The 11,300-nt window shown below is 31.2% G+C and overlaps 1 protein-coding gene across 1 annotated transcript; it reads right to left on the reverse strand.

Moving 5' to 3' along the window:
- Positions 1-1,943: 1,943 nt before the first annotated feature.
- LOC130670064 (uncharacterized) lies at positions 1,944-11,062 on the reverse strand. The gene is made up of 2 exons (XM_057473240.1): positions 7,849-11,062; positions 1,944-2,053 (listed from the first exon to the last, which is right to left on the reverse strand). Exons 1-2 carry the CDS (start codon positions 11,060-11,062, stop codon positions 1,944-1,946), a joined length of 3,324 nt encoding a protein of 1,107 aa, XP_057329223.1.
- Positions 11,063-11,300: the final 238 nt, after the last annotated feature.

Below are 11,300 nucleotides of genomic sequence, written 5' to 3' on the forward strand. Positions count from 1 at the left end.
AATTATTAATTAAGTAATTTAATTACGATTTATTGTCTTTATCAATATAAATGTCCGTTAAAATTAAACAATAAAAAAAAAATTATTATCCGTTGACTACTATTTTACTACGAGGTCACCCGTCCAATTAATGTCCCATGCCGATGCTGCTTAACTTTTAGTCCGGGAGCCAGGTGAAAATTCGGTCAATCATTTCCTCTCAAGTAATAATTAGAGGAATGCATCAGAGTGTTGTGTTATAAAGCTACGTGAGCGTCAGCTTCGGTTCCGTGGGTGGGTTGAGCGGTGATAGCCTCCCACGCACGAAAAAAAAATATATTCAGTCATTTCCTCCTACCTGAAAACACGTTAAATTATCACTAATCCAAGATCTTAAAGAAAGATAACAATCAGCTGACTATTGCACGGTGGATTATACGTCAGCTGATCGCTCGAACGCGAAACAAAAATTTTTACTTTCAGTCATTTCTTCTCAACTAAAAATTTACCTGATGGTAGCTTATACACAACTATGAATAAATATACATGTCAGCTGGCTGTATCCCGGTGGAAAAACCGTCAGCTGATACTTTGAAAGTTATAACGCAAGCGTTAGGTGGAAGCATCTAACACCTAATTAAATACATCAGCTGACGAGGTTTCCCTCGACTTACCACCAGCTGATTTTTTTTCTTAATTACAGCAGAGTACTAAAAATCAGCTCATGAATTTTTATCTGGGAGGAAATGACGTATCTTGAATTATTGGGTGTTACACTCTAATGAAATAAATATTCCATATAAATTAGGGTGCTTTTTTTGCGACTATTTTTTTTCGCTCCTATCTTGAAATTTTGTTGGAAATACCCCCAAAAAAATTCCCTGAGACTTTGAGCCCTAAATATTAACATTATGTACTCGACCACAGCGTGTGAAGATTTCCCATTTAAAATACACGTTAACTTGGGTTTTTATTTTTTAAACTTCTATAACTCCGCGGCATTTCATGATAACATCTCGCCCAAAATTGCGATTTTCCCTAATTAAATGCTTTACAAAAGTGCCTATGGTCGCGAAGTCGTAACTCATACAGGTGGGGTAGTACGGACCGCTAAACTGAATTTTTTCATAGAATTCTTGTTTTTTCTCTCAACAACAAGACCTACAGAAAAAATGTTAATAATAATTTCATAGGAAATTCAATTCTCTACGGAAAAGGTCCGTAGCACCGAATCACTCAGATTGATATTTTCTGAGATATTAGTCAAATAAAAAATCAATATTTTCTAAGATTTGATTCGACATTTTATGGGAATTCAATGCTACGTAAACTTCAATAATTAATATCTCAAAAAATATTAATCTGAGTGATTCGGTGCTAAGGATCTTTTTTGTAGGAAATTAAAATTCCTATAACGTTGTTGTTTGCATTTTTTTTTGTGGGTCTTGTTGTTTATGAGATAATGAGAGAAAAAACAAGAATTCTATGAAAAAACTCAGTTTAGCGGTCTGTACTACCCCACCTATATGAGTTACGACTTCGCGACAATGGGCATTTTTGTAGAGCATTTAATTCTGAGAAAATTCTGGCCTTGGGCGAGATGATATCATGAAATGCCGTGGAGTTATGGAAGTTTTAAAAATAAAAACCCAAGTTAACGTGTATTTTAAATGGGAAATCTTTACACGCTGTGGTCGAGTACTTAATATTAATATTAAGTGCTCAAATTCTCAGGGAATTTTTTGGGAGTATTTCCAACAAATTTTCGGGATGGGAGCGAAAAAAAAAATAGTCGCAAAAAAAGCACCCTTATATAAATACTTAAAAACTAATAAGTATATAATTAAATAACTGAAGAAACATTGAGATAAGTAAATTAATCAGTTCATAGTTTATTATAAATTATTTTCTCGGTAATAAAATAACATTAATTACAAAAAAATAATTATAAATAATAGTGTAATTTAATCAGTTTCGTTGTCGCTCTGGCCTGTGTCACTGTCGCCTTTCTCTGACTCACAATCAGAGTCGCTGTCAGAGTTGTCCACTGTTATGTTTTTATCATCATTATCATCTGTACAAAAATTTTAAAAAAATATTAGGGTACATATTGAGTATAATATAATCAAAATAATATAAAAAGTTACTTTTTTCGGGCTGAATAGTAATTTCATCAATCGATGTTGGCAATTGAGTTCCAGAAAACCAGTTGAATTCGAATTTGTTATCGATTTCTACCCGGCCACAGTCTGAAGGCTCATCAGTAATTGGAATTTTCAGGTGTGCATATGACCAAATTTGAGCTATATAACATGCTCTTAAAAACTGCTGATATAGCTCTGATCTGCACTGTGGTAAAGAAGAGCCATCAATACCCTTTTCGGGCAACTTGAAAGTATCAGTGTCCAAGAGTTAGTACAGTCACTGTACTAATGCTTGTTGAACACTCTGTTCGACTGACTGCATTTGCCCTTCTATTCTAGTCGTAGTTTATTCCCCTTTTTTTCTACTTCTCCCAAAAATCTTTTACAAACGCACTACACAAAAGGGCCTTCGCCTTCTGTGAGTTGCTTCAATCTTTGAAAAGTAGCTTCTAATAAAAATGTTTTGACAATAAGATACGTCATTTCCTCCCAGATAAAAATTTATGAGCTGATTTTTAGTACTCTGCTGTAATTAATAAAAAAAATCAGCTGGTGGTAAGTCGAGGGAAACCTCGTCAGCTGATGCATTTAATTAGGCGTTAGATGCTCCCACCTAACGCTTGCGTTATAACTTTCAAAGTATCAGCTGACGGTTTTTCCATCGGGATACAGCCAGCTGACAGGTATATTTATTCATAGCTGTGTATAAGCTACCATCAGGTCAATTTTTAGTTGAGAGGAAATGACTGAAAGTAAAAATTTTTTTTTCGCGTTCGAGCGATCAGCTGACGTATAAGCCGCCGTGCTACAGTCAGCTGATTGTTATCTTTCTTCAAGATGTTGGATTAGCGACAATTTAACGTGTTTTCAGGTAGGAGGAAATGACTGAATATATATTTTTTTTTTCGTGCGTGGGAGGCTATCACCGCTCAACCCACCCACGGAACCCAAGCTGACGATTACGAAGCTTTATAACACAACACTCTGATGCATTCCACTAATTATCGCTTGAGAGGAAATTGGTCATGTAAATCTGTCGCTGGCTCCCGGACTATTTGGTTATCGATGGATTGTAGTCTGATCATCTAGTCTGCTATACACTTAAAATTAAGAAAAGTTTATGGCATTACTTAACTCAAATAATCAAATTGATACTTTATACTTTTTAATTGCTGCTAAAACCTTTGAACATTTTTTAAGAATTGGGGATTTAAGTTCGATTGATAGTTGACAGACTAATAGTTTAATAACTTTGATATCAAAAAATTGTCATATGATTTAATATATATATATATATATTTATTGGAACTATATACATAATTAAATATTTATAGGTTTCATATCAATAAAGTCTGATCAGATTCAATCATATATAGATATATATAACTTAAAACGTTCACTACTATTTTCCACAGCCCACGGCGTAGTGTGGTGTGTGCAAAATAGCCGTTTTGGCCCACCGATGGTAAAACTGAAAATAAAAATAATAAACCAAGCAAAATGTCCTTTGGAGATGCCCACAATCCCCACTGGACACACAGCTCTTCTCAGGCTGGGATAGAAAACCGAATTGGGCGCCAGTTCGTGTACCCCCACGAACAAAATTTACTCAATAATAAAATAAGAAATGAAAATGAAAATGAAATAATAAAAATCAGGAGCAGTTTCAGATCAAGGAAAAGGATTGCAAGAAAAAGATAGTAAACAGTAAATAAACAATACAATTAAATGTATCCCAGGTTGGTAGCCATTTATCAACCCAATATATTTTAAACTATAACATCAGTCCCATCGGGTATTAATATAACAATAATGCAATTAATAATAATTCACTTCAAAATAAACGCTTAACTAATGGTCAAGTAACGCAAAAAAATAATAATTCTAATAATTGAACGGCTTGTCATCACTCGCATGTGATAGCAATTAGATATAAATAATTATAAATAATACTGTTGCGCACTCCAAATATAATTTAACCACAAGTTGGAATTAAACAATACGCATAAATAATACGTTAAACAATTGTAAATATTCAACGCATTAACAAAATAATCGCTGTATAATAATAAATATGTAAATGATCGCTGATAATAATAATAAATATTTCCAGCAAAAATACTAAATACTCACAAACAGTATTTTCGCAATAAATCACCAGTGTTTAAATACAAATAATCAAATAATTATAAGTAATCAACGCTAAAATAATAAGAAGTGATCACGAATAATAATTTCACCAATGTAGATATTTATCGCAAATAATACACTAATGCAAAAAATTAGAGGAGCAGAAAAATTTTATAAATTTTTTAGTGATTTTTGGAAGGCTGTAACTTGGTAAAAACTGATCGTATCGAAATTTTAAAAAAGCATTTTACAGCTTGAAATCTCTAGTTTTGGTGCATTTTTTTTCAAAATTTTTTAAAAGCTCCGGTTATTGCGCAAACATGAGAAATGCCGCGAGACAAAAAATTTCTAAATTTTTTTTTTTTTTCCGAAGAGCCCACGGACCGCGAAAAAATTCTTTCAACTAAACGAATGCATAGTTCGTTTAGCAAATTTATTCAGCTTCAATTTGATTTTTTTTTAACCTCGTAGGACGATTTGTCGCAGAGATATCAGCCTTCAAACAGAAAATGATCCTTTTGGCTTTGATCATCGATATTTCAGGTACCAATGATCGCACAGAAAGTTTAAAGGCGGCGGTGAAAACTTGAATAAATTTCCCAAAAGACCCTGTCATCATTTTTTGAAAAAAAAATTTTTTTTATTTTTAACAACCATTAGAAGTAAGTACAAAAAAATGACTTTTTTTGGTTTTTTAGTAAATCAACCGCTACTCTGCAAATATCGATAAAAAAAATAATGTTGCCAGGGACTTTTTTAGCTTAATGTACCCCCAAGACCCCTGTAAATTTTTAAATTGATCTATCCAACCGTTTGTTGGGAATCATCGATCTAAGTTTAGCTAAACAATTAAAGGAGCAAGTTTTGTTCCTTTAATTGTGTAATCATAATCAAAATGAAAAAATTTTTTTTTTCGACTTTTCTCAAATTTTTGCGTTGGTGACTCAGCAAATGCAAAGAAATGACGAAAAAAATAAAAAATTTCCAAAAAATGTCAAAAAAAAATTTAGAACACAGCAAAAAAGTTTCAATTTTTTTTTTAAAATCGCCATTTTATGATATGTCTCACTCTGACCAATGGAGAAATATACCTGTCGAATGTTAATTTTTACAACAACACCAACATGATAGATGACTTGCTTTCGTGTAATTTGACCCATTCCCGACATTAAATGGCCACCCGCAAATTTTAGAGTCAAATATTAACATCATTTACAGATAAATCTCGCATTGATTTATTTATAAAAATAGCAAATTTATTTAAAATAAATAAATTTACCGATGCCAACTGTTGCGTTGACGCGCACGCGTCAACCAACCAAAATAATCATAAATATATGAATAAAATGCGCAATAATTTATCCCAGCGTCTATAAAATCCATTTATCTGTTTATAAAAATCAGTAAATTTTACTGATTCCGACGCAATTTACATCTAAGAAATCAAACAAATAATAAAGATACAGTAATTAAAATAAAATAATACATAAAATAATAATAATAATAATAATAATAATAATGTTTGAGACGTGAGAGCAGCGTGTGCTGCCATCTGTTGCCCCCTCCCGACCTAATGCGAAGATGCCGCGATATCCAAATATCGTGACAAACTACATATAAGTTTATATCAGTCATGCCTGATCAGATCCAAATAGATATAAACTTATGCACGACTATACATGAATTTATATTAGCCATGTCTGATCAGATCTAATCATATATAGACTTACTAGCCGTCCCCGCCCGCTTCGCTGGGCGAATTTTCAAAGGAAATAAATTAAATTTTATTCATCATTCTTATTTTTTTGTTAATTTTTATTTTTTTTTATTTATATATTTTTTTTTGCTTTTTTTTTTAATTTTAATTTTTTTTTATTTATATTTTTTTTTTGCTTTTTTTGTTAATTTTTATTTTTTTTTCTGAAATTTAAAATATTTTTCGAAGAAGAGTCAAATTCACTTAAAATAAAATTTATTGATATAATAAATCATTATTATTATTATTATTATTATAATTATTATTATTCTAATAAAAATCAATGTTGATGAACAACAAAACAAAGAATAAATGGAAAAATTATCCAATAGAAATTGTCCGATTCATGGAGAAATGAGTATTAATCTTCCTCCATCTCACATTCGACGACTCGTCGCTCGTAAGTTGAGTTTGCCGGGACGTAAAACATACTCGTTAACATAACGGAGTTAAAACTGAAAACTCGAAATTCAAAGGGCGAGTAATTTTGACCGACATCAAAGCTCCGACCATACTGGCAGACCGCGCGAACCATCATCACCTTCAAAAAGTAAAAAAAAAAAATATTATTATATTAAGTTCCAGATGGCATCTGTAACGCGATATGATATTTGAAAAAGAAATGTTGATAAAAAGTAATTCACGGTACCCGGAAAGCTCCTGAACGTACCCAGTGAAACTGAAAAAAAAATAATCAATAATTTATAAAATAAACAAAAAAGATTTTAAATTCAATTAAAAATTATAAAAAAGACATACTCATAACGACGCCCTTGCCGGAAAAATGGTGGCCGTTGAAAATTTATGAAGTTGATGTTGATAGTAGCGTTGATGTTGATAGTAGCGTTGATGACAGATGAATGGTCTAAATGTTTATTTGCTTATTTTTTTTTTTTAATAGCAAAAAACAATGAACCTAGTAACCATTCAATTCTTTTTTTGTTTATTTATTAACTTCATGTTTATCGTTGCAACGAACATTATAACCGTATAACTAAGTATTAGTAAACATTATTTCTTCTTTATCAACGCAAAATAAATAAATGACAACGTTATTTTCCGAATTTAATTCCACATCGAATGAGTAATTGTTTATATTTTTATCACAATTTCTAAAATTTATATTAGCAAATTTACACAGGGCTCTCACAAAAATTTTCAATACTATGTAACATGGTAATGGTTACCATTCTACATAGGAATAAGTTGTATTCTTTTCTCACTGTGTATTATTATTATTATCATTATTATTAAAAATGAATTTTTATTTATCGGAAAAAGCATAAATTAAGAATAGCTTTGGTGTTTTTTTTTTTTTTTTGTATAAAATGTTCATGCTATTTATTATTTTTATATTTTTTTTTTAAAAATAAATAAATACCACTTAATTCAAATGATAAGGACTTTATTTATTAATATTATAACGTACAAAGAAAACATATTTCTCTTTATTTAAAAATATTGATTCAGTACTATTAAAAGTTAATCTATCTTCTAGTAATTTACCGTTACTTAGAATTACATAAAATTACCAAGCATACTATATTTAAGTTAAAGAGGACTATACTAATACTTCTTTGTATACTCTGTTTCTTGTCGTATTTCCTTCTGCTAAAATAAACAAATTTTCAGCATTTCCAACTCTAGAAAACGCAACGTAAAGTTGACCATGAGAAAAACATTCAATTGATAAATCTACACCTGCTATTTTCAATGTTTGACCTTGAGACTTATTGATTGTAATTGCAAAACATACTCGAATCGGAAATTGAATACGTTTAAATTGAAATTCATAATCAGTACAAATGATTGGTATACGGGGTATAAAAATAATGTCACCTGATCCACATCCTGTGATAATTTTAGCTTCAATAATATTTTGCTTTAATGATATCACTTGTAAGCGAGTTCCATTGCATAATTTTGGAGAGCTCAAATTTCTAATAAGCATAATTGGTGCTCCGATTTTAAGTTTCAAAATATGATTCGACATTCCAGGTGGATTCAGAGAATTCAAAAATTCTACGGGAAAGTTGATAGCATCATCTTGTTCGACTACCGTGTCAATAGATGAATAAATCTTCTCTTCTTCTTCATATAAACTCAAAATCATATCATTTATTCTAGACGCATGATCATTCATTGATGTTAAAATTGATCTTTCGCTTAACCAAGTAGTTGATTTTGTTTTTAAATTTTTCACATCAGGATAGACGTTTTTTATTAATTCATCTAAATTTGATACCATTGTTCCAATACCGGTAGGTATTTTAATTTTACCATTTTCTTCTTCTACATTTCCGTTGCCAATTTCCAAAAGCATACTGGAAAATTCTTCGGCGTTTAAATCGCCATATAAATGAACTCTCATATTTGTTGATAATGATAACTGATCGAATTTTGGCCATAAATTAGAAGATTTCAAACATGCATTAACTTCATCGGCTCTAGTACCTCGTTTGACAACAGGCAATGTCTGTCGAAAATCACCTGCTAATACAATTGTTATACCACCCATTTCACGTTGATCATTTCTTATATCTTTCATTGTTCTATTTACTGCTTCTAGAGCTCTTTTATGTGACATAGTACATTCATCCCATACGATAACAGAGCATTCTTTAAAAACTTTCGCAGCATCACTTTGTTTACTTATATTACAAATTGGAGATTCATCAAGATTTAAATTTAATGGTAATTTAAATAAAGAATGTGCGGTTCTTCCACCGGTCAATAAAGTAGCAGCTATTCCTGAACTTGCAACAGCTAGTGCAATATTTCCGTTTACCCTTACTTTAGCCAACAATAAATTTAGTAGAAATGTTTTTCCGGTTCCTCCAGGAGCATCTAAAAAAAACAATTTACCTTGCTTTTCATTTATACTTTCTAAAATTTTAGTATAAACGTTCTGTTGTTGATCGGTTAATTTTGGTTCATCTTCATTGATGGAGTTTAATAAATCTTCAATATTATAATTAGTTTCTCTGTGATAACTGCCTTGTAAATGTAGTCTGTTTGATCTTACGGGTGATGCAAAATTAAATTCTTTCAATGTTTTCCCAGTTATTGAGAATAATTGATCTTCAATTAATATTAGAGCTTCGTTGTGAATGTCATCATTAAAGTCGAGTTCATTATCATTTTTTTGTTGTCTGAAGCGATATAATATATCTTCAGCCATTGCATCTTTGTATTTTAACCACAGTTGGATCGGCTCAGCAACATGGCAAAATCCTAAGATAATAACAAATAAATTCCTTAAATGAAATGGCATGTTGAATACAACAGCTTCTTCTAATGTTTGATCCCAATGATTGTCATTTTCTAATAATTTAAGTGCAGCACAGGCAGCTTGGTAAGTTTCATATACTTGACCATTAACAGTTCTTAATGATTCAAAAGATGTAGGCCCACGTATGTGATGAAGTAACATTCTTAAGCAATAACATTCAAAATTATTTGGATGGACAGTGTAAACTCTACCTAATGCAGAACTTTTTTTTATTCCTGGATAATTAGGAATATTTTCACCGTTTTTTCGGCGGTGAAATTCATGGGAACTCCAAGTATAATAAGAAGGTACTTCACAGTATAATAAAGTTCTAGCAAAATTATCTCTAGAACATAGATTAAAAAATTCAGTCAATGTAGTTTTCGGAGGAGGTATTGCCAAATTTTGTATGTTTGTCGGATTGAAATAAACTCTTTGACCATTGTCCAAATGAACTGCTAAATGAAACACTGTTGGATTTCTTTCATGTATTGGATAACCTAGTATTCTCCAAGTAGCTTCTGAAGAACTTATATATCGACCCGATTGAAAAATTTGGATTTCATCATTTTCATTACTAACTGAATAAGTTGCTTGGTCAGTTCCTTTATTCATGTACTTGCATATATACTTAACAGACTTTGCAGAGTTACAGTACTCAACATTAACATGAGCTTTACATAATCGTGATAGTAAGGGATTGTACGGCACTACCCATCGATTATCGACTTCAAATTCACCATTCCGTTTTACTATTTTTGCAGTGAAGCCACCATCAGATGGACTCCTTCGTCTATATTTTGGATAATTATCATCACCAGTTTGAGTTTCACAAATCAATTGTTTTGGATATTTTTTAGTACATTTTCCATCAGCCATACATGGGGATTGCGGATTTACTTGACCACATGGACCGTGTATCATGTTACTTTTTACAATTTCAAATAAAATTGGATCTTCATTTGGATTTGGAAACTCTGCACTAATTACTGAATCAATCTGTTCTGGTTTTATTTTATCCTTCAGCCATACCAAAATATGTATATGTGGAAGACCACGTTTTTGCCACACAACAGTATACATATGAGCTAATGTTTCTCCGAATATATATTTTTTTGTAATTAAATCAATTAATTTTTTTACCTTTAACCTAAATACTCTTGCTATTATATCATGGCGATCTTGAGATTTTTGTCCTGGTAAAAGTTCACATGCAATTTCATTCCATTTTGGATTGCAAGTAAAAGTTATAAACAAATCTGGTTTTCCAAATGTTCTAATATAAACCATACCATCTTGAGTTCGTTCATGCATATAACGATAGCCTCCCGTAAATGAAGACGGTAGTACTACCAATTTTCCAATTTCATTTATATTTTCGTCATTCCTTAGAGCATCTTGCAAATGAATATAATTTTCAGCGCGTAATTTAGATTGATTATTTCGTATAAACGCTAAGCGCTCTGATTCAATTTTCGCATACATATCGACTAAAAATTGACTAAATACTGATCTAAAATAATGCAAATGATTGTGGTTATTATGCCGAACCATAATTCTAAAAGCGTAAAATGACATAGCTGATACAGTTTTATTTTGAATTGGCTGTCTAGAAACAGGATTGACTTGTGGAATATCTATTGAATATCCGTAATCTCCGTAACAAAAAATTAAAGGATATTGTAAACAATCATAAGAACGGTGTATTTCATTTATACGTTGAAGAGTATTGTTACGAAGATTAAGGACGATGTCTCTTTTATTAAATTCTTGCCCAACCATTAATACGGCAACTTCATTTGAAGTGGGTGCATTATATCTTCGCGTATGTTGATCAACAGGTTTTTATCTGATCGTATAATAATTCTTAAATCAACACAATCACGTGGGACACATTCAATAGCCGATTTAAAATTTTGTACATAGATATTATTCTGATGAAGCATCAATTGAAGTTTTGTTATTAAATCGTTGTCAATATTATCGATATTGTTACATCTAGTTTGAGCTTGACGATTCA

The sequence above is a fragment of the Microplitis mediator genome, chromosome 6 (genome assembly GCF_029852145.1).
Source record: "Microplitis mediator isolate UGA2020A chromosome 6, iyMicMedi2.1, whole genome shotgun sequence".
In the NCBI taxonomy this organism is placed as follows: Eukaryota; Metazoa; Arthropoda; class Insecta; order Hymenoptera; family Braconidae; genus Microplitis; species Microplitis mediator.

Coding starts and splice junctions, on each gene's coding strand:
- LOC130670064 (XM_057473240.1), bottom strand. CDS start 11,062: ATGGTTGGGCAAGAATTTAATAAAAGAGACATCGTCCTTAATCTTCGT. Junction 2,054..7,848: donor TATCACAGGATGTGGATCAG/GTGACATTATTT, acceptor ATTTTTGTACAG/ATGATAATGATGATAAAAAC.